Raw genomic sequence first — 24,173 nt, forward strand, 5'->3', positions numbered from 1 at the left:
GGTTGTTTAATATATTTATAGATGGGGTTGTAAGAGAAGTAAATGCGAGGGTCTTGGCAAGAGGCGTGGAGTTAAAAGATAAAGAATCACACACAAAGTGGGAGTTGTCACAGCTGCTCTTTGCTGATGACACTGTGCTCTTGGGAGATTCTGAAGAGAAGTTGCAGAGATTGGTGGATGAATTTGGTAGGGTGTGCAAAAGAAGAAAATTAAAGGTGAATACAGGAAAGAGTAAGGTTATGAGGATAACAAAAAGATTAGGTGATGAAAGATTGAATATCAGATTGGAGGGAGAGAGTATGGAGGAGGTGAACGTATTCAGATATTTGGGAGTGGACGTGTCAGCAGATGGGTCTATGAAAGATGAGGTGAATCATAGAATTGATGAGGGAAAAAGAGTGAGTGGTGCACTTAGGAGTCTGTGGAGACAAAGAACTTTGTCCTTGGAGGCAAAGAGGGGAATGTATGAGAGTATAGTTTTACCAACGCTCTTATATGGGTGTGAAGCGTGGGTGATGAATGTTGCAGCGAGGAGAAGGCTGGAGGCAGTGGAGATGTCATGTCTGAGGGCAATGTGTGGTGTGAATATAATGCAGAGAATTCGTAGTTTGGAAGTTAGGAGGAGGTGCGGGATTACCAAAACTGTTGTCCAGAGGGCTGAGGAAGGGTTGTTGAGGTGGTTCGGACATGTAGAGAGAATGGAGCGAAACAGAATGACTTCAAGAGTGTATCAGTCTGTAGTGGAAGGAAGGCGGGGTAGGGGTCGGCCTAGGAAGGGTTGGAGGGAGGGGGTAAAGGAGGTTTTGTGTGCGAGGGGCTTGGACTTCCAGCAGGCATGCGTGAGCGTGTTTGATAGGAGTGAATGGAGACAAATGGTTTTTAATACTTGACGTGCTGTTGGAGTGTGAGCAAAGTAACATTTATGAAGGGATTCAGGGAAACCGGCAGGCCGGACTTGAGTCCTGGAGATGGGAAGTACAGTGCCTGCACTCTGAAGGAGGGGTGTTAATGTTGCAGTTTAAAAACTGTAGTGTAAAGCACCCTTCTGGCAAGACAGTGATGGAGTGAATGATGGTGAAAGTTTTTCTTTTTCGGGCCACCCTGCCTTGGTGGGAATCGGCCGGTGTGATAATAAAAAAAAAAATATATATATATATATATGTCGTGTCGAATAAGTAATACTTGCGACTTTGGCTTACATAGCAACGTACTTCTTGCCGAATAGAGCAAGCGAAAATTGTGTATGCAATAATTTCGCAAAAAATAATTCTGAATCTAACGAGAAATATACATTTCATTGTGTATGTTTATTATTAAATTATTGTAAATTTCTATAAAATTTATTTAGTTGGATTAGTCTAAATTAAGTTGTGCTTCTTATGATAAGGTTAGATAGTTTCCTAAGGTTCTTTTGGTACAAAATCATTAATTTTTATATTAACATAAATGAAAAAATATATCTTTAAATGTGTAAGAAATTTTTTTAGAAAAACTTAATTTTAAATGAGTTCTAGCTAATTTACCAGTTTTACCTATTCGGCAACACACGCACACACACACACACACACACACACACACACACACACACACACACACACACACACACACACACACACACACACACACACACACACACTCACACACACACACACACAGCAGAGGTACGATACAGCTCATGGTTCAGGGAGAGTGACCTAGTAGCGACCAGTGAAGAGACGGGGCCAGGAGCTTGGACTCGACCCCTGCAACCTCAACTAGGTGAGTACAACTAGGTGAGTACACACACACACACACACACACACGCACACGCACACACACACTTAGCACAGCGGCAGTATGAAAATGAAATAGCATTGAAAGTCAAGTCTGACCCGAAACTATTCTACAGCCACATCAGGAGGAAGACAACAGTCAAGGACCAGGTAATCAGGCTGAGGAAAGAAGGTGGAGAGCTCACAAGAAACGACCAGGAGGTATGTAAGGAGCTCAACATGAGATTTCAGGAAGTATTTACAGTGGAGGCTGAAGGGACAACGGGAAGATAAAACAGTGGGGTACAGCAACAAGGGATATACCAACAAGTGTTGGATGAATTACACACAACTGAGGAGGAGGTAGAGAAGCTCCTAAGTGACCTTGATACCTCAAAGGCAGTGGGACTGGACAACATCTTTTCGTGAGTCCTTAGAGAGGGGGCAGGGACACTACGTGTGCCACTAACCAAAATCATCAACACTTCCCTTGAAACTGGGCAGCTACCTGAAGTATGGAAGAAGACAAATATAGTCCCCATCTTTAAGAAGTGAGACAGAAATGAAGCACTAAAATATAGACCAGTGTCATTGACATGTATAGTATGCAAAGTCTTGGAAAAGATTGTCAGGAGGAGAGTGGTGGAGCACATGGAGCGGAACAAGATTATAAACGACAGCCAGCACGGATTCGTGGAAGGCAAATCCTGTGTCACAAACCTACTAGAGTTTTATGACAAGGTAACTGAAGTAAGAAATGAGAATGATGGGTGGGTTGACTGCATTTTCTTGGCCTGCAAGGCCTTGGACACAGTTCCTCACAAGAGATTAGTACAAAAGCTAGAAGAACAGGCACGTATAAGAGGAAGGGCACTGTAATGGATCAGAGAATACCTAACAGGGAGGCAACAGCGAGTCATGGTCCGTGATTATGTATCACAGTGGGCGCCAGAGACGAGCGGGGTCCCACTGGGGTCAGTATTGGGACCAGTGCTATACTTGGTATATGTGAACGACATGACGGAAGTGATAGACTTAGAAGTGTCCCTGTTTGCAGATGACGTGAAGTTAATGAGGAGAATTAAATTAGACGCGGACCAGACAGGTCTACAAAGAGACCTGGACAGGCGGAATGTGAGGTCCAGAAACTGGCTCCTAGAATTTAACCCCGCCAATTGCAAAGTCATGAAGATCGGAGGAGGGCAAAGAAGACCGCAGACAGAGTATAGGCTAGGAGGCCAAAGGCTACAAACCTCACTCAAGGAGAAAGACCTAGGAGCGAGTATAATACCGAGTACATCTCCAGAGGCACACATTAACCAGATAACTGCTGCGGCATATGGGCGCTTGGCAAACCTGAGAATAGGGTACTGGTGCCTCAGTAAGGAATCGTTCAAGATTTTATACACTGTGTACGTCAGGCCCATACTAGAGTATACGCAGAACCAGTTTGGAACCCACACCTGGTCAAACACGTCAAGAAATTGGAGAAACTGCAAAGGTTTGCAACAAGGCTAGTTCCAGAGCTAAGGGGAATGTTCTATGAAGAAAGGTTAATGGAAATCGGTCTGACAACACTGGAGGACAGGAGGGTCAGGGGAGACATGATAACGACATACAAAATACTGCGTAGAATAGACAAGGTGGACAGAAACAGGATGTTCCAGAGATGGGACACAGAAACAAGGGGTCACAATTGGAAGCTGAAGACTCAGATGAGTCAAAGGGATGTTAGGAAGTATTTCTTCAAGTCATAGAGTAGTTAGGAAGTAGAATAGTCTGGCAAGCGATGTAGTGGAGGCAGGAACTATACATAGTTTTAAGATGAGGTATGATAAAGCTCATGGAGCAGGGGGAGAGACGACCTAGTAGCAGTTGGTGAAGAGGCGGGGCCAGGAGCTGAGTCTCGACCCCTGCAACCACAATTAGGTGAGTACACACACACACACACACACACACAGAGTGTGTTGGAGAAGGATAGAACCCGCTTCCTGGCAGTGAGAGCTCCTCATAAGAACATAAGAAAGATAGAACACGGCAGCAGGCCTACTGGCCCATGCAAAGCATGTACAAGTAACCTACGGGCTTTATGACTTTTGTTGAGCAAGCCTAGATAAATTGTGAATTTTGAAATGTATTTCCTATGAGTGGATAGAGTGTCTCAATGTAAATCAAATGAGCCCATAGAAATGAATATGTGAAAGTTTGCTTTCGATCAATTGCCAATATGCGAAGATTGACAAAAGTAAGTCTTGCCTACCAAAGGGTGAACATTTTTAAATACTGCAAAGTTGCAATTGTTAATAAAACACCAAATAACTATTTTTAATTTTATTATACAAAAAGACAATATCAAAAACATAAACTGAACTTGTTTTCAAACATTTTCTAAGTATCAAAAAAAAAAAAAATACAAAAATGAACCAAGAGGCAACATGGACACATTGCAAAGGAATATAACTTTCAATTCCCACATTCCTGAGTTTGCTGAGAAAGAACGATCATTCTAGATCACTAATTTGTACAATTTCTATCCTACTTGATGCATATATTTACTTTGCATATGGCACAGGAAAATGAGGATGTGACATGATGTTTGTGTTTGTTGCACAACTTGCATCTAAGTAGCTTGCCTGGCACTGGTTAGTGACAATTTTGGCTTTTTTGATGGTCTATCTTCCTCCTCCTCATCACTTGACACTTCTGCATCCGGTGGCAAGTACTCATCGCCACTGTCAAGCAATTCCAGGTGATCTGGCTCTCGATCTGAGTAACTTGCCTCCAAAATGCAGAGATATTTGGACATGTCTTTGGAGGACTCACCATGAAACAATTTCTCATTGATCAGGAAGGACAATAAAAACGTTCTGTACACACCCAGACCACTACAGAGTTTATATATGCATTACAGATTTTTTTATAAATATATATTTACTGAATTAAGAGTAAGACGGAGAATATGATAGCAGATGAACAAGGAAGCTTTACGAAAGGTAGGGGGTGTGAGGACCAGGTGCTTACAGTGAAACATATAAGTATTTAAATAAGGCTAAAGAGGTTTTTGTGGCATTTATGGATTTGGAAAAGGCGAATGACAGGGTGGATAGTGGGGCAATGTGACAGATGTTGCAGATGTATGGTATAGGAGGTAGGTTACTGAAAGCAGTGAAGAGCTTTTACGAGGATAGTGAGGCTCAAGTTAGAGTATGTAGGAAAGACGAATATTATTTCCCAGTAAAAGTAGGCCTTAGATAGGGATGTGTGATGTCACCGTGGTTGTTCAATATATTTATAGATGGGGTTGTAAGAGAAGTAAATGCGAGGGTCTTGGCAAGAGGTGTGGAGTTAAAAGATAAAGAATCACACATAAAGTGGGAGTTGTCACAGTTGCTCTTTGCTGATGACACTGTGCTCTTGGGTGATTCTGAAGAGAAGTTGCGGAGGTTGGTAGATGAATTTGGTAGGGTATGTAAAAGAAGAAAATTGAAAGTGAATACAGGAAAGAGTAAGGTTATGAGGATACACAAAGATTAGGTGATGAAAGATTGGATATCAGATTGGAGAGAGAGAGTATGGAGGAGGTGAATGTATTCAGATATTTGGGAGTGGACGTGTCAGCGGATGGGCCTATGAAAGATGAGGTGAATCATAGAATTGATGAGGGAAAAAAGGTGAGCTGTGCACTTTGGAGTCTGTGGAGACAAAGAACTTTGTCCTTGGAAGCAAAAAGGAGAATGTCTGAGAGTATAGTTTTACCAACGCTCCTGTATGGGAGATGTCATGTGTGAGGACAATGTGTGGTGTGAATATAATGCAGAGAATTCATAGTTTGGAAGTTAGGAGGAGGTGCGGGATTGCCAAAACTGTTGTCCAAAGGGCTGAGGAAGGGTTGCTGAGGTGGTTCGGACATGTAGAGAGAATGGAGCGAAACAGAATGACTTCAAGAGTGTATCAGTCTGTAGTGGAAGGAAGGCGGGGTAGGGGTCGGCCTAGGAAAGGTTGGAGGGAGAGGGTAGAAAAGGTTTTGTGTGCGAGGGGCTTGGACTTCCAGCGGGCATGCGTGAGCGTGTTTGATAGGAGTGAATGGAGACAAATGGTTTTTAATACTTGACGTGCTGTTGGAGTGTGAGCAAAGTAACATTTATGAAGGGGTTCAGGGAAACCGGCAGGCCGGACTTGAGTCCTGGAGATGGGAAGTACAGTGCCTGCACTCTGAAGGAGGGGTGTTAATGTTGCAGTTTAAAAACTGTAGTGTAAAGCACCCTTCTGGCAAGACAGTGATGGAGTGAATAATGGTGAAAGTTTATCTTTTTCGGGCCACCCTGCCTTGGTGGGAATCGGCCAGTGTGTTAATAAATAATAAACATTTACTGAAATTTAAAATAGGGCCTAAATGGGCAAGAACAATATTTATCGTTCTTTTTTTGTTGCACTATTTTCATTTGCATGGTGCACTCATATTATGCTTCACACAGACTATATATTTATCAAAATATGCCATTACTATTCATTTACGCACTAGAAACACAAATGAGTACTTACCGACATTGTAGAGGGTAAAATCCATGGGAATATGAGTGTCACTCGACAAAAAAAAAAAAAAGTCTCTAGGCGACGCCAAGCTAGAAGTGTTTACATTTTGGTCTCTCGACCAATGGGAAGCGAGCAGATGCCATCACCACTTAATTGGAGCGACTCAGGGAAGGGTTGTGATTGGTTAGAAATAGAGAACGGGAACCTAGATGAGCAGTGGGTGTAGGAGGAATGTGCCAAGTATCATGCTCTCAAGAACGACAATTATCGTTCCTGCTCAACAAAGGGATTAATTAAGCCACTAACCCAAGTCAAATTCAGGTCACACCCACTTAAGGAAGGAGCAGGGCATCAGACCTATTAGCAAAAGCTAGATCTGTCCAACTCACACCCACCCAAACCCACTCATGTATTTATATAACCTATTTTCAAAACTATACACAACGTTTTAGCTTCTATAACGATACTCGGGAGCTTGTTACACCAATGCACAACTCAGTTACCAAACTAGTGCTTTCCTATATCCTTCCTGAATCTGAATTTTTCCTACTTGAAACCATTCCTGTGAGTCTTATCTTGGCTAGATACTTTTAACACGCTATTTACGTCCTCTTTATTTATTCCTGTTTTTCCATTTATACACCTCAATCATATTCCCCCTAATACCATGCCTTTCTAGAGACTGCAGATTCAGGGCCCTCAGTTTATCCTCATAGGGAAGATTTCTGATACATGGGATCAAATTTGTCATCTCTTTTGTATGTTATCCAGCGCATTCATATCCATTCCACAATACGGTGACCAGAACTGTGCAGTATAATCTAAATGAGGCCTAACCAAATATATAGAGAGATAAAGAGCAACCTGAGGACTTCTATTATTTATGTTTTTTGATATGAAGCCAAGGATTCTGTTCGCTTTATCGCAAACACTTATGCACTGTTGTCTTGGTTTCAGATTACTGATAACCAGAACTCCTAAATCCTTTTTCCAATCAGCAATATTAAATCTACATTATTTAGTTTATATGTGATATGGTTATTATCCTGCCCAACGTTTAGAACTTTGGATTTGTCTATATTACACTGCATCTGCCACTTCTAGCACTGCATCAATGTATTCAAATCTTCCTTAAGTGCTCTAATGTCCTCATTAGAATGAATTAGACAGCCTGTTTTGGTGTCATCGGCAAACTTGCTTATGTCGCTATTTATTTCCTCATCTATGTCATGTATGTAAATTGTGAACAACAAAGGGCCTAACACTGAGCCCTGTGGAACACCGCTTGTGACTTGTCCCCAGTCTAATTTCTCCCCATTTATGCAGACTCTTACTGCTGCCTATTTTTTATCCACGTCTCTACCCAGGAAAAAAATTCTACTATTCCAAGTGCCTTAATTTTCCTCAATAGCCTCTGATGCCCAACTCTATCAAAAGCCTTACTGAAGTCCATATACACAACATCATATTCCTCCGTTATTTACCTCCTCAGATACCATGGTGAAGAGAAGTTTGTAAATTTGAAAGGCAGGAACGCCCCTTCGTAAAATCGAGTTGAGAGTCATAAATCAATTTGTGCATTACAAGATGCCTACGAATTAAATAATAAAAAGGCACAATACCGTGACTGGAACGATACACAAATAACCCGCACATAAAAGAGAGAAGCTTACAACGACGTTTCGGTCCGACTTGGACCATTGACAAAGTCAATGCCTCGGCAACTATTGATTCCATAATTTTTTTCCTCTGTGGAGGTAAGGCTTATTGGTCTGTAGTTCAATGCGAAGGTCCTGTCTCCTGCTTCGTAAATAGGTATTACATTTGCTATTTTCAACAAATTTATGGTGAAAATAAGAAAAAAGTTTGGAGTGAGATTAATATGCAGAGGAAGCCTAGGAAACAAATGGATCTGATTGTTAAAAATAGGAGAGGAGAGTTATTGAATGGAGAGTTAGAGGTATTGGGAAGATGGAGGGAATATTTTGAGGAACTGTTAAATATTGATAAAGATAGGAAATCTGTGATTTCGTTTATAGCGCAAGGAGGAGTAACATCTTGTAGGGGGTGAGGAGGAGCGAGCTGTGAGTGTAGGAGAAGTTCGGGAGGCAGTGGTAAAATGAAAGGAGGTAAAGCAGCTGGGAATAATCGGATAAAGATAGAAATGTTAAAAGCAGATGAACAATGAGTTTTAGGGAAGGTAGAATGCATGTAGACCATGCGTTTACTGTGAAACATATAGGTGAATAGTGTTTATATAAGGGTAAAGATGTTTTGTGGCATTTATGGATTTGGAAAAGGCGTATGACAGGGTGTATAGGGATGCAATGTGGCATATATTGCAAATGTATGGAATAGGATGTAGGTTATTGAAAACAGTGAAAAGCTTTTAAGAGGATAGGGAGTTTCAGGTTACAGCGTGTAAGAGAGAGGGAGATTATTTCCCCGTAAAAGTAAGCCTTTGTCAAGGATGTGTGATGTCACCATGGTTGATTCATAAATTTATAGATGGGGTTGTAAGAGAAGTGAATATTCGGATGGTAGCAGGAGGTTTGAGCTTAAAAGATAAAGATTCTGACACAAAGTAGGAGTCGTCACAGTTGCTCTTTGCTGATGACACTATGCTTTTAAGAGATTCTGAAGAGAAGTTGCAGAGTTTGGTGGATGAGTTTGGCAGGGTAAGTAAAAGAAGAAAATTGAAAGTGAATATAGAAATGAATAAGGTGATGTGAATAACAAAAAAAAAATAGGTAACCAAAGACTAGATATCAGGTTAGAGGTAGAGAGTATGGAGGATGTGAATGTATTCAGATATTTAGGATTTGTAGATGAATGGTTCAGAGAACCGACATGTTGATAAATTAGACACATGTGCAACTCTTGGGTATCTTTATTGAGGAAACGTTTCGCCACACAGTGGCTTCATCAGTCCATACAAAGGAGAATCTTGAAGAACAGGAGGAGAATGAGGTAATCAGTCCCTCAACCTTGAGTCGATGTGGTCAGTCCATCAATCAAGATTGATGGACTGACCACATCGACTCAAGGTTGAGGGACTGATTACCTCATTCTCCTCCTGTTCTTCAAGATTCTCCTTTGTATGGACTGATGAAGCCACTGTGTGGCGAAACGTTTCCTCAATAAAGATACCCAAGAGTTGCACATGTGTCTAATTTATCAGATATTTAGGAGTTGATGTGTCAGCAGATTGGTCTATGGAAAATGTGGGAATCATAGAATTGACGAGGGAGAAAAAATGAGAGTGATGCACTGAGGAGTATGTAGAGACAAAGAACTGTGTCCATGGAAGCAAAGTGGGGAATGTATGAGAGCATAGTTTTACCAACGCTCTTATATAGGTGTGAAGCAAGGGTGGTGATTGTTGCAACAAAGAGAAAGCTGGAGGCAATGGAGATGTCGTTTCTGAGGGCAGTGTGTGGTGTGAATATGATGCAGAGAATTCCTAGTTTGGAAGTTAGGAGGAGGTGTGGGATTACCAAAACAATTATCCAAAGGGCTGAGGAGGGGTTGTTTAGGTGGTTCGGACATGTAGAGAGGATGAAACAAAATAGAATGACTTCAAGAGTACATAAATCTATAGTAGAGGGAAGGTGGGTTAGAGGTCGGCCTAGGAAAGGTGGGAAACGGTCCATGTGTCATACTATGGAACAATGCTCTTCTCCAGACTGAGGGACTGACCACCTCAAAACTTTAAGGGTGATGGACTGATTACATCGTCTTCAAGTATCTTCTGCTTCTATCAACTTTTCTGTACTTGACTGAAGAAGCCTACTGTGTAGGCGAAACGTTTCATAATAAAGATACCTAACTGTTGCATATGTGTCTTACCTAACAATAATAATAAAAATTGGTCATTTTCCACTTGTCCAGCACGATATCAGTTTGTAGTGATATGTAGAAAAGATTAGCTAAAGGTTTGCTAAGTTCCTCTTTACATTCCTTTGAAACCCTTGTAAACAAGTCATCAAGACCTGAGGATTTGTTAGGTTTTAATTTCTCTATATGTCTGAGGACCATGTCACTAGTTACCTCAATCGTGCATAGTTTATTATCATTCTGCTCAACATAATTTATTATTCCTTGAATCTCAATAGTATCTTCCTGCCTAAAAACTGAGAGGAAGTAAGTGTAAAAAAATTCGTACATTTCCGTAGTACTGTCAGTGAGTTACTTTTGAGTGGGCATATCTTGTCTTTAATCATAATTCTATATACCTGAAAAAAACCTTCTGGTTAATCTTCGAATCCCTTGCGACTTAAACCTTATAATCCCTTTTTTTTTTGTTCTTCTTATTCCTTTTTTTATTTCCCTCTTTAATTGAATATATTAACTTCTTAATTGCCCCTCTCCTCTTTTTATATATATGTCGTGCCGAATATGTAAAACTGGTCAATTAGCAAGAACTCATTTAAAATTAAGTCCTTTCTGAAATTTTATCTTACACGTTTAAAGATACATTTTTTTCATTAATGTTAATGTAATTTTTTTTAATTTTGCACCAAAAGAATCTTAGAAACGTTTCCTCAATAAAGATACCCAAGAGTTGCACATGTGTCTAATTTATCAACAAGTCGGTTCTCTGAACCATTCATCTACAAACCTGTCAGACACTGCAACTTCTTGGGATCTTAATACTTAGGAATTCTTCGCTTGCCTAATTCTTGGCCACGACCTACTTCCACATTGAACAAATGTAACACCACCTATGACTGCTGCACCTCTCCTGCCATACGGTTTATAAGCTGCTTCTAAGCTCATCTGCCGTATTCTACTCAAGATTGATGGACTGAACACATCGACTCAAGGTTGAGGGACTGATTACCTCATTCCCCTCCTGTTCTTCAAGTTTCTCCTATGTATGGACTGATGAAGCCACTGTGTGGCGAAACGTTTCCTCAATAAAGATACCCAAGAGTTGCACATGTGTCTAATTTATCAACATGTCGGTTCTCTGAACCATTCATCTACAAACCTGTCAGACACTGCAACTTCTTGGGATCTTAATACTTAGGAATTCTTCGCTTGCCTAATTCTTGGGCACAACCTACTTCCACATTGAACAAATGTAACACCACCTATGACTGCTGCACCTCTCCTGCCATATGGTTTATAAGCTGGTTTAGAAAGACACGTAAGCAAACACTATAACATATTTATTAGAAAACGTTTCGGTCCTGGGACCTTGATCACTTCTAACATACAGAGGTAGAAAGACATTATATATATAGGCGGAGAGTGAGATGTGACGCACGTGACCTGAGGAATGTCATAAGAACATAAGAATGGAGGAACACTGCAGAAGGCCTACTGGCCCATGCGAGGCAGGTCCTTATCAAAACAACCTCTGCCTATGATGAGGACCAGTAGACGATGAAATCATGTGACTCCTGTGTTGTTGGGTTGGTGCTGCTTAAGTATCATGTATGCCAATGTTTTCGAAATTTTGTAGTTTCCAGTGTTGCGTTCTATAGTGTCGGTGACGGTGATTAGTGAGGCTTCTAGGCACCGTCGGCGTCTGAGGTCTGGTTCGGTGAGAACGAGTTGTGCCTCGTTCCAGTTCATCAAATGCCCCGTGGAGTCTCTGTGGAGGACACAGGCGTACCTTACATCGTCTCTGTTAGAGGCATTTCGATGCTCATTCAGGCGGACTGCAAGATCTCTGCCTGTCTCGCCTACATATTTCTTGGGACAGAACCCACAGGGGATAGTGTAGACGCCTGCTGTAGAAGTTAGAGGTGTGGGGCTGCGTTTAGTAGTGAGGTCTTTGATAGAGGATGTGTTTATGGTGGAAACGTTGATGTTACTCATAGCAAGTGCCCGGCGAGTATTCGTGGCAACATCGCCACATGGGAGTACTATGTAAAGTAAAAGGACACAAGTGCAACTAATGTGACATTTATTGTGGCAACGTTTCGCTCTCCAGGAGCTTTATCAAGCCATTACAAACAATACATGGACACAGAGGGTATATAAAGGCTCAGAGTGAGGTGAATACTAGTGAGGTACCATTTCGATGTTCACTAGTGGTAGTAGTAGTAGTAGTGGTAGTGACAAAAGCAATACAACATGGTAGAACAATTAATTGTACATGATTAAAAGGATAAAAAGGCTATTACTTGGGTAAGATAAAAATAGGTTGGACAAATATAAACTGGAATGAGGCAGCTTGTTTCAGTGTTCACTCTCTGTGCTATGTGTAGTATAACAGGAGAGACTATGTGATGGCAGGGTTTACTGTTTTCAGGAGGATTCTTGCTAAGACTTCGGAGATGGTGAAGCTGCCGTTGTTTTGTTTAATTGTATTCGAAACAGCGATCAGTGCTGATTCAAGGCACTTGCGTGTGCGGAAATTAGTTTCTTTTATCACTAATTGGGCGTCTCTGAATTTCATAAGATGACTGGTGGAATTTCGGTGTTGTACACAGGCGTTGTTTAAGTTGTCGTTCCTACATGCGTATATGTGTTCATTGAGGCGGGTGTCGAGGTTTCTTGCTGTTTCACCTACGTAGATCTTGTCACAGCCTCCACAGGGTATAGTGTAAACTCCTGCATTGACTGGTTCGTGGTGCTTGGGTTTTGTCCTGGTTAGATCCTTTATTGAAGTGGTAGAAGCGATGGCGACTCTGGTGTTAGCTTGTGAAAGTACTTTTGAGACGTTTAGTGCAACCTGGCTGTTGGGAAGAATTATAACTTTGTTGGGAGCGGTGTTGATGCGTGGAGAATTGATGATCTGAAGAGCTCTTTTCTTGCAGTCTTTGATGAAAAAAGAAGGAAATTGTAACTCAGTGAATGTTTGGTGAATGTAAGTACATTCCTCGTCAAGAAACTCAGGACTACAAATTCGGTATGCTCTTAGGAAAAACCCGATGATGATGCCTCTTTTGGTCTTGGTATCTTGACTGGAATAGAAGTGTGTGAGATCATTTTTATTGGTGGGTTTCCGATAAACTTGAAATCTTAGGTTGTTGTCTACTTTGTGAATGAGGACGTCGAGGAAAGGTAGCTTGTCATTGGACTCTTCTTCTAGTGTAAACTGAATCGCTGGTTCAACTGCGTTGAGCCTTGCCTGAAGATCCCGTACATCAAAACGTTTTGGAGTTATTACGAGGACATCGTCCACGTAACGTAACCAAGTGACGCTTGAAGGGATGATGTTGGCGAAGTGTTCGGACTCTAGGTATTCCATGTATAAGTTGGCTAAGACGGCACTTATTGGGGACCCCATTCCCATGCCGTAGGTTTGTTTGTAGAGCTTGTTATTGAAGGAAAAACAGTTGAAGTTAACACAGAGTTCAATCAAGTCAACAAAATCTCCGGGAGGTAAAGGAAGATTAAGGTCCTGGTTGACTTTACGTCGTAGAACCTCGATGGCTTTTTTGGTAGGTACTTTTGTGAAGAGGGAAGTCACATCCAAACTGCTTAGTTTCTTGTGTCCTTGTGTCCTTTTACTTTACATATTGTCGGTAATTCTACCAACTTTATTGGGAGTACTATGAACTGTTTAGGGGGCTGTTCCATGGGCGATTTGTTGAGGATAGCTTGTGCCTTGAGTCTGTGATGAATGGTTTGAAAAACCGACAAGTTGAAGATTGAGACACTTATGCAGCATATGGGAATCTTTATTCAGGAAACGTTTCGCCACACAGTGGCTTCATCAGTCCAATACAAAGAGGAAGGCGTAAGGACAGGAGGAGAATGAGGTAATCAGTCCCTCAACCTGGAGTCGATGTGTTCAGTCCATCAATCTTGTACAAGATTGATGGACTGAACACATCGACTCCAGGTTGAAGGACTGATTACCTCATTCTCCTCCTGTCCTTACGCCTTCCTCTTTGTATTGGACTGATGAAGCCACTGTGTGGCGAAACGTTTCCTGAATAAAGATTCCCATATGCTGCATAAGTGTCTCAATCTTCGCCTTGAGTCTGCAATCTCGGATGAAGAAAGATGGGAACTGAAGACGTGTAAAGGCTTGTGTTATGTAAGTGCATTCTTCTTCTAGAAAACAAGGGCTGGAGATGCGAAGAGCTCTCAAGAAGAAGCCAATGAGGACTCCTCTCTTAGTGCGGGTATCTTGGTGTGAATAAAAGTGTATAAGATCGTCCTTGTTGGTAGGTTTTCTATACACTTTGAAGAGAAGTTTGTCACTGTCGGGAGATCTGCACAGTAGAACGTCGAGGAAAGGAAGTTTATAAGCTGTTTCTAAGCTCATCTGCCGTATTCTACTCAAGATTGATGGACTGAACACATCGACTCAAGGTTGAGGGACTGATTACCTCATTCTCCTCCTGTTCTTCAAGTTTCTCCTATGTATGGACTGATGAAGCCACTGCGTGACGAAACGTTTCCTCAATAAAGATACCCAAGAGTTGCACATGTGTCTAATTTATCAACATGTCGGTTCTCTGAACCATTCATCTACAAACCTGTCAGACACTGCAACTTCTTGGGATCTTAATACTTAGGAATTCTTCGCTTGCCTAATTCTTGGCCACGACCTACTTCCACATTGAACAAATGTAACACCACCTATGACTGCTGCACCTCTCCTGCCATACGGTTTATAAGCTGCTTCTAAGCTCATCTGCCGTATTCTACTCAAGATTGATGGACTGAACACATCGACTCAAGGTTGAGGGACTGATTACCTCATTCCCCTCCTGTTCTTCAAGTTTCTCCTATGTATGGACTGATGAAGCCACTGTGTGGCGAAACGTTTCCTCAATAAAGATACCCAAGAGTTGCACATGTGTCTAATTTATCAACATGTCGGTTCTCTGAACCATTCATCTACAAACCTGTCAGACACTGCAACTTCTTGGGATCTTAATACTTAGGAATTCTTCGCTTGCCTAATTCTTGGGCACAACCTACTTCCACATTGAACAAATGTAACACCACCTATGACTGCTGCACCTCTCCTGCCATATGGTTTATAAGCTGGTTTAGAAAGACACGTAAGCAAACACTATAACATATTTATTAGAAAACGTTTCGGTCCTGGGACCTTGATCACTTCTAACATACAGAGGTAGAAAGACATTATATATATAGGCGGAGAGTGAGATGTGACGCACGTGACCTGAGGAATGTCATAAGAACATAAGAATGGAGGAACACTGCAGAAGGCCTACTGGCCCATGCGAGGCAGGTCCTTATCAAAACAACCTCTGCCTATGATGAGGACCAGTAGACGATGAAATCATGTGACTCCTGTGTTGTTGGGTTGGTGCTGCTTAAGTATCATGTATGCCAATGTTTTCGAAATTTTGTAGTTTCCAGTGTTGCGTTCTATAGTGTCGGTGACGGTGATTAGTGAGGCTTCTAGGCACCGTCGGCGTCTGAGGTCTGGTTCGGTGAGAACGAGTTGTGCCTCGTTCCAGTTCATCAAATGCCCCGTGGAGTCTCTGTGGAGGACACAGGCGTACCTTACATCGTCTCTGTTAGAGGCATTTCGATGCTCATTCAGGCGGACTGCAAGATCTCTGCCTGTCTCGCCTACATATTTCTTGGGACAGAACCCACAGGGGATAGTGTAGACGCCTGCTGTAGAAGTTAGAGGTGTGGGGCTGCGTTTAGTAGTGAGGTCTTTGATAGAGGATGTGTTTATGGTGGAAACGTTGATGTTACTCATAGCAAGTGCCCGGCGAGTATTCGTGGCAACATCGCCACATGGGAGTACTATGTAAAGTAAAAGGACACAAGTGCAACTAATGTGACATTTATTGTGGCAACGTTTCGCTCTCCAGGAGCTTTATCAAGCCATTACAAACAATACATGGACACAGAGGGTATATAAAGGCTCAGAGTGAGGTGAATACTAGTGAGGTACCATTTCGATGTTCACTAGTGGTAGTAGTAGTAGTAGTGGTAGTGACAAAAGTAATACAATATGGTAGAACAATTAATTCGTACATGATTAAAAGGATAAAAGGCTATTACTTGGGTAAGATAAAAATAGGTTGGACAAATATAAACTGGAATGAGGCAGCTTGTTTCAGTGTTCACTCTCTGTGCTATGTGTAGTATAACAGGAGAGACTATGTGATGGCAGGGTTTACTGTTTTCAGGAGGATTCTTGCTAAGACTTCGGAGATGGTGAAGCTGCCGTTGTTTTGTTTAATTGTATTCGAAACAGCGATCAGTGCTGATTCAAGGCACTTGCGTGTGCGGAAATTAGTTTCTTTTATCACTAATTGGGCGTCTCTGAATTTCATAAGATGACTGGTGGAATTTCGGTGTTGTACACAGGCGTTGTTTAAGTTGTCGTTCCTACATGCGTATATGTGTTCATTGAGGCGGGTGTCGAGGTTTCTTGCTGTTTCACCTACGTAGATCTTGTCACAGCCTCCACAGGGTATAGTGTAAACTCCTGCATTGACTGGTTCGTGGTGCTTGGGTTTTGTCCTGGTTAGATCCTTTATTGAAGTGGTAGAAGCGATGGCGACTCTGGTGTTAGCTTGTGAAAGTACTTTTGAGACGTTTAGTGCAACCTGGCTGTTGGGAAGAATTATAACTTTGTTGGGAGCGGTGTTGATGCGTGGAGAATTGATGATCTGAAGAGCTCTTTTCTTGCAGTCTTTGATGAAAAAAGAAGGAAATTGTAACTCAGTGAATGTTTGGTGAATGTAAGTACATTCCTCGTCAAGAAACTCAGGACTACAAATTCGGTATGCTCTTAGGAAAAACCCGATGATGATGCCTCTTTTGGTCTTGGTATCTTGACTGGAATAGAAGTGTGTGAGATCATTTTTATTGGTGGGTTTCCGATAAACTTGAAATCTTAGGTTGTTGTCTACTTTGTGAATGAGGACGTCGAGGAAAGGTAGCTTGTCATTGGACTCTTCTTCTAGTGTAAACTGAATCGCTGGTTCAACTGCGTTGCCTGAAGATCCCGTACATCAAAACGTTTTGGAGTTATTACGAGGACATCGTCCACGTAACGTAACCAAGTGACGCTTGAAGGGATGATGTTGGCGAAGTGTTCGGACTCTAGGTATTCCATGTATAAGTTGGCTAAGACGGCACTTATTGGGGACCCCATTCCCATGCCGTAGGTTTGTTTGTAGAGCTTGTTATTGAAGGAAAAACAGTTGAAGTTAACACAGAGTTCAATCAAGTCAACAAAATCTCCGGGAGGTAAAGGAAGATTAAGGTCCTGGTTGACTTTACGTCGTAGAACCTCGATGGCTTTTTTGGTAGGTACTTTTGTGAAGAGGGAAGTCACATCCAAACTGCTTAGTTTCTTGTGTCCTTGTGTCCTTTTACTTTACATATTGTCGGTAATTCTACCAACTTTATTGGGAGTACTATGAACTGTTTAGGGGGCTGTTCCATGGGCGATTTGTTGAGGATAGCTTGTGCCTTGAGTCTGTGATGAATGGTTTGAAAAACCGACAAGTTGAAGATTGAGACACTTATGCAGCATATGGGAATCTTTATTCAGGAAACGTTTCGCCACACAGTGGCTTCATCAGTCCAATACAAAGAGGAAGGCGTAAGGACAGGAGGAGAATGAGGTAATCAGTCCCTCAACCTGGAGTCGATGTGTTCAGTCCATCAATCTTGTACAAGATTGATGGACTGAACACATCGACTCCAGGTTGAAGGACTGATTACCTCATTCTCCTCCTGTCCTTACGCCTTCCTCTTTGTATTGGACTGATGAAGCCACTGTGTGGCGAAACGTTTCCTGAATAAAGATTCCCATATGCTGCATAAGTGTCTCAATCTTCGCCTTGAGTCTGCAATCTCGGATGAAGAAAGATGGGAACTGAAGACGTGTAAAGGCTTGTGTTATGTAAGTGCATTCTTCTTCTAGAAAACAAGGGCTGGAGATGCGAAGAGCTCTCAAGAAGAAGCCAATGAGGACTCCTCTCTTAGTGCGGGTATCTTGGTGTGAATAAAAGTGTATAAGATCGTCCTTGTTGGTAGGTTTTCTATACACTTTGAAGAGAAGTTTGTCACTGTCGGGAGATCTGCACAGTAGAACGTCGAGGAAAGGAAGTTTATAAGCTGTTTCTAAGCTCATCTGCCGTATTCTACTCAAGATTGATGGACTGAACACATCGACTCAAGGTTGAGGGACTGATTACCTCATTCTCCTCCTGTTCTTCAAGTTTCTCCTATGTATGGACTGATGAAGCCACTGCGTGACGAAACGTTTCCTCAATAAAGATACCCAAGAGTTGCACATGTGTCTAATTTATCAACATGTCAGTTCTCTGAACCATTCATCTACAAACCTGTCAGACACTGCAACTTCTTGGGATCTTAATACTTAGGAATTCTTCGCTTGCCTAATTCTTGGGCACAACCTACTTCCACATTGAACAAATATAACACCACCTATGACTGCTGCACCTCTCCTGCCATACGGTTTATAAGCTGCTTCTAAGCTCATCTGCCGTATTCTACTCAAGATTGATGGACTGAACACATCGACTCAAGGTTGAGGGACTGATTACCTCATTCTCCTCCTGTTCTTCAAGTTTCTCCTATGTATGGACTGATGAAGCCACTGTGTGGCGAAACGTTTCCTCAATAAAGATACCCAAGAGTTGCACATGTGTCTAATTTATCAGATAAGTTTAGATTTAGAAAGGACATAGGAAAGTATTGGTCTGGAAATAGGGTAGTTGTTGAGTGGAACAGTCTACCTAGTTGGGTTATTGAGGCTAGGACATTGGGTAGTTTCAAATTTAGGTTGGATAAGTACATGAGTGGGAGGGGTTGGATTTGAGTGGAACTTGCACATCAGAGCTTATTTCTTGGGTAGCATTGAAAATTGGGTTGGTCAAATGTTTGTTAGTGGGATGAATTGTAAAGGACCTGCCTAGTATGGGCCAACAGGCCTGCTGCAGTGTTCCTCCTTTCTTATGTTCTTATGTAAACCTTATAATCCCTTTTTTTGTTCTTCTTATTCCTTTTTTTATTTCCCTCTTTAATTGAATATATTAACTTCTTAATTGCCCCTCTCCTCTTTTTATATATATGTCGTGCCGAATATGTAAAACTGGTCAATTAGCAAGAACTCATTTAAAATTAAGTCCTTTCTGAAATTTTATCTTACACGTTTAAAGATACATTTTTTTCATTAATGTTAATGTAATTTTTTTTAATCTTGCACCAAAAGAATCTTAGAAAACTTACCTAACCTTTTTGTAACAAGGGGCAATTTATTTTAGCCTAACCCAACTAAATATATTTTAGATTTGTTTACAATAATTTAATACTAAACAAACCCAGTGAAATATATTTTTTTTCGTTAGGTTCAGAATGATTTTGGCGAAATTATTGCATACACACATTTTCGCTTGTCCTATATGGCAAGATGAGCGCTACTATTTAAGCCAATATCGCAAATTCTGCCTATTCGGCACGACATATATATATATATATATATATATATATATATATATATATATATATATATATATATATATATATATATATATATATATTCAATAAAATCATTCTCAATCCACCAATCGTTAGGGCTTTCTTCCAGCCTCTTACAGAACCTTCCCAGCCTGCCACCCCTTATACCAGCTTCCACTGCCTCTTTCCACGTCTTCATTTTACTCTAATTCGCTAATCTCACCAAGTCATTTTATCGACAAGGAAGGTGGTGAGAAAAATTTCTTAGCGTTCACGTTAGAGGCCACTTGTAGGAGAGCAACTTCGTGCTCCAGAAGGCCTCTTCTTCCTAGGAATCGGAGCCACTTTCTCTTTCCTTGGAATGAACCTGATTACCTCATTCTGCATTTCTTTAATGACAACTACGGGTTTATCGCTTCCCCATGAGTATACCAATAATAATGATAAATACTAAACTGATGTATTTGTATTTACGCAGGTGTTTCTGGATCCTGCACTCGAGTTAATTACGAGGATCCCCACTCAGCAGTCGCACTTTATTCATCTCAAAGCTCTCGCATCCGCCTTATCAAAAAAATATTCTCATTGGAGGGCAATCTATTCAGCATTACGACTGAGACTCCCACACGCACCATTATCGCTGGATGTAAAATTCTTTAAGCAGTTCCCTGCAGGGAATAGCAGTGATGGGGTTTGGCTGATTGACGGATTTTGCGAGAGTTTGAGAACTGAAATTTCCTCTGAATTTTTTCGTTTGGAATTTGTTCCAGCATTTAATCTGAATAAAAGGAAGAGTTCCAATGTTCTCTTTATTACTTTGTAAATAATAAAGTTTAATCCAACTGGCGAATGAATAAATATCATTGGCAGGTTAATACTTTCTTACGACAGAGTAACATATCTATATTTATATGCATCACAAAAGTAATAATAGTAAGAAAATATTCAATGACCCTAAGATCGATCACGGTTTCGTCAGTCACAGTGTACCCTGCCTCATATTCCAGTGTACCCTGCCTCATATTCCAGTGTACCCTGCCTCATATTCTAGTATACCCTGCCTCATATTCCAGTGTACCCTGCCTCATATTCCAGTGTACCCTGCCTCATATTCCAGTGTACCCTGCCTTATATTCCAGTGTACCCTGCCTCATATTCCAGTGTACCATGCATCATATTCCAGTGTGCCCTGCCTCATATTCCAGTGTACCTTGCCTCATATTCCAGTGTACCCTGCCTAATATTCCAGTGTACCCTGCCTCATATTCCAGCGTACCCTGCCTCAAATTCCAGTGCACCCTGCCTCATATTCCAGAGTACCCTGCCTCATATTCCAGTGTACCTTGCCTAATATTCCAGTGTACCCTGCCTCAATATACAGTGTACCATGCCTCACATTCCAGTGTACCCTGCCTCATATTCCAGTGTACCCTGCCTCATATTCTAGTGTACCCTGCCTCACGTTCCAGTGTACCCTGCCTCATATTCCAGTGTACCTTGCCTTATATTCCAGTGTACCCTGCCTCATATTCCAGTGTACCCTGATCATATTCCAGTGTACCCTGCCTCATATTCCATTGTACCCTACCTCATATTCCAGTGTACCCTGCCTCATATTCCAGTGTACCCTGCCTCATATTACAGTGTAACCTGCCTCATTTTACAGTGTACCCTGCCTCATATTCCAGGGTACCCTGCCTCATATTCCAGTGCACCCTGCTTCATATTCCATAGTGCCCTGCCTCATATTCCAGTGCATCCTGCCTCATATTCCAGTGTACCCTGCCTCATATTCCAATGTACCCTGCCTCATTTTCCAGTGTACCTTGCCTCATATTCAAGTGTACCTTGCCTCACATTCCAGTGTACACTGCCTCATATTCCTGTGTACCCTGCCTCATATTTCAGTATACCTTGCCTCATATTTAAGTATACCCTGACTCATATTCAAGTGTACCTTGCCTCATATTCTAGTGTACCCTGCCTCACATTCAAGTGTACCTTGCCTCATATTCCATTGTACCCTGCCTCATATTCCAGTGTACCCTGCCTCATATTCCAGTGTACCTGACTCATATTCCAGTGTACCCTGCCTCATATTTCAGTGCACACTGCCTCATATTACAGTGTACCTTACCTCATATTTCAGTGTACCCTGCCTCATATTCCAGTGTACCCTGCCTCATATTCCAGTGTACACTGCCTCATATTACAGTGTACCCTGCCTCATATTCCAGTGTACCCTGCCTCATATTCCAGTGTACCCTGACTCATATTCCAGTGTTCCTTGCCTCATATTCCAGTGTACCCTGCCTCATATTACAGTGTACCCTGCCTCATATTCCAGTGCACCCAGCCTCATATTCCAGTGTACCCTGCCTCATATTCCAGTGTACCCTGCCTCATATTACAGTGTACCCTGCCTCATATTTCAGTGTACCCTGCTTCATATTCCAGTGTACCCTGCCTCATATTCCAGTGTACCTTGCCTCATATTCAAGTGTACTCTGTCTCATATTCCATTGTACCCTGCCTCATATTACAGTGTACCCTGCCTCATATTCCAGTGCACCCAGCCTCAAATTCCAGTGTACCCTGCCTCATATTCCAGTGTACCCTGCCTCATATTCCAGTGTACCCTGCCTCATATTCCAGTGTACCCTGCCTCATATTTTAGTGTACCCTGCCTCATATTCAAGTGTACCTTGCCTCTTATTCCAGTGTACCCTCCCTCATATTCCTGTGTACCCTGCTTCATATTCCAGTGTACCTTGCCTCATATTTAAGTGTACCCTGCCTCATATTCAAGTGTACCTTGCCTCATATTCTAGCGTACCCTGCCTCATATTCAAGTGTACCTTGCCTCATATTCCATTTTACTCTGCCTCATATTCCAGTGTAACCTGCCTCATATTCCAGTGTACATTGCTGCATATTCCAGTGTACCTTGCCTAATATTCCAGTGTACCCTGCCTCATATTCCAGTGTACCCTGCCTCATATTTCAGTGTATCCTGTCTCATATTCCAGTGTACCCTGCCTCATATTCCAGTGCACCCTGCCTCATATTCCAGTGTACCCTGCCTCATATTACAGTGAACCCTGCCTCATATTCTAGTGTACCCTGCCTCATATTCCAGTGTACCCTGCCTCATATTCCAGTGTACCCTGCCTCATATTACAGTGTACCCTGCCTCATATTCCAGTGTACCCTGCCTCATATTCCAGTGTACCATACCTCATATTCCAGTGTACCCTGCCTCATGTTCCAGTGTACCCTGTCTCATATTCCAGTGTACCCTGTCTCATATTACAGTGTATCCTGACTCATATTCCAGTGCACCCTGCCTCATATTCCAGTGTACCCTGCCTCATATTCTAGTGTACCCTGCCTCATATTCCAGTGTACCCTGCCTCATATTCTAGTGTACCTTGCATCATATTCAAGTGTACCGTGCCTCATATTCAAGTGTACCATGCCTCATATTCCAGTGTACGCTGCCTCATATTCCAGTGTACCTTGCCTCATATTTCAGTTTACCCTGCCTCATATTACAGTGTAACCTGCCTCATATTCCAGTGTACCCTGCCTCATATTCCAGTGTACCATGCCTCATATTACAGTGTACCCTGCCTCATATTCCAATGCACCCTACCTAATATTCCAGTGTACCCTGCCTCATATTCCAGTGCACCCTGCCTCATATTACAGTGTACCCTGCCTCATGTTCCAGTGTACCCTGCCTCACGTTCCAGTGTACCCTGTCTCATATTCCAGTGTACCCTGCCTCATATTCCAGTGCACCCTCCCTCATATTCCATTGTACCCTGCCTCATATTCCAGAGTACCCTGCCTCATATTCCAGAGTACCTTGCCTCATATTCCAGTGTACCCTGCCTCATATTCAAGTTTACCTTGCGTCATATTCCAGTGTACCCTGCCTCATATTCCTGTGTACCCTGCCTCATATTCCAGTGTACCTTGCCTCATATTCTAGTGTACCCTGCCTCATATTCAAGTGTGCCTTGCCTCATATTCCATTGTACCCTGCCTCATATTCAAATGTACCTTGCCTCATATTCCAATGTACCCTGCCTCATATTCCAGTGTACCCTGCCCCATATTCTAGTGTACCTTGCCTCATATTCAAGTGAATCTTGCCTCATATTCCAGTGTACCTTGCCTCATATTCCAGTGTACCCTGCCTCATATTCCAGTGTACCCTGCCTCATATTCCAGTGTACCCTGCTTCATATTTTAGTGTACTTTGCCTCATTATCCAGTGTACCCTCCCTCATATTCCAGTGTACCCTGTCTCATTTTCCAGTGTACCCTGTCTCATATTCCAGTGTACCCTGCCTCATATTCCAATGTACCCTGCCTCATATTCCAGTGTTCCATGCCTCATATTCCAGTGTACCCTGCCTCATATTCTATAGTACCTTGCCTCATATTTCAGTGTACCCTGCCTCATATTCAAGTGTTCCA

At 42.0% G+C, this 24,173-nt stretch overlaps 1 protein-coding gene across 1 annotated transcript in view; it reads left to right on the forward strand.

The window, feature by feature from the left end:
* Positions 1-8,905: 8,905 nt before the first annotated feature.
* LOC138854995 (zwei Ig domain protein zig-8-like) overlaps positions 8,906-24,173 on the forward strand; it is a 159,561-nt gene continuing 144,293 nt past the window's right edge. Inside the window, exon 1 of the mRNA XM_070101501.1 lies at positions 8,906-8,962. Within this exon, the coding sequence (XP_069957602.1) occupies positions 8,906-8,962 (57 nt within the window). The remainder of the gene's footprint in view (positions 8,963-24,173) is intronic.

The sequence above is a fragment of the Cherax quadricarinatus genome, chromosome 77 (assembly GCF_038502225.1).
Source record: "Cherax quadricarinatus isolate ZL_2023a chromosome 77, ASM3850222v1, whole genome shotgun sequence".
In the NCBI taxonomy this organism is placed as follows: Eukaryota; Metazoa; Arthropoda; class Malacostraca; order Decapoda; family Parastacidae; genus Cherax; species Cherax quadricarinatus.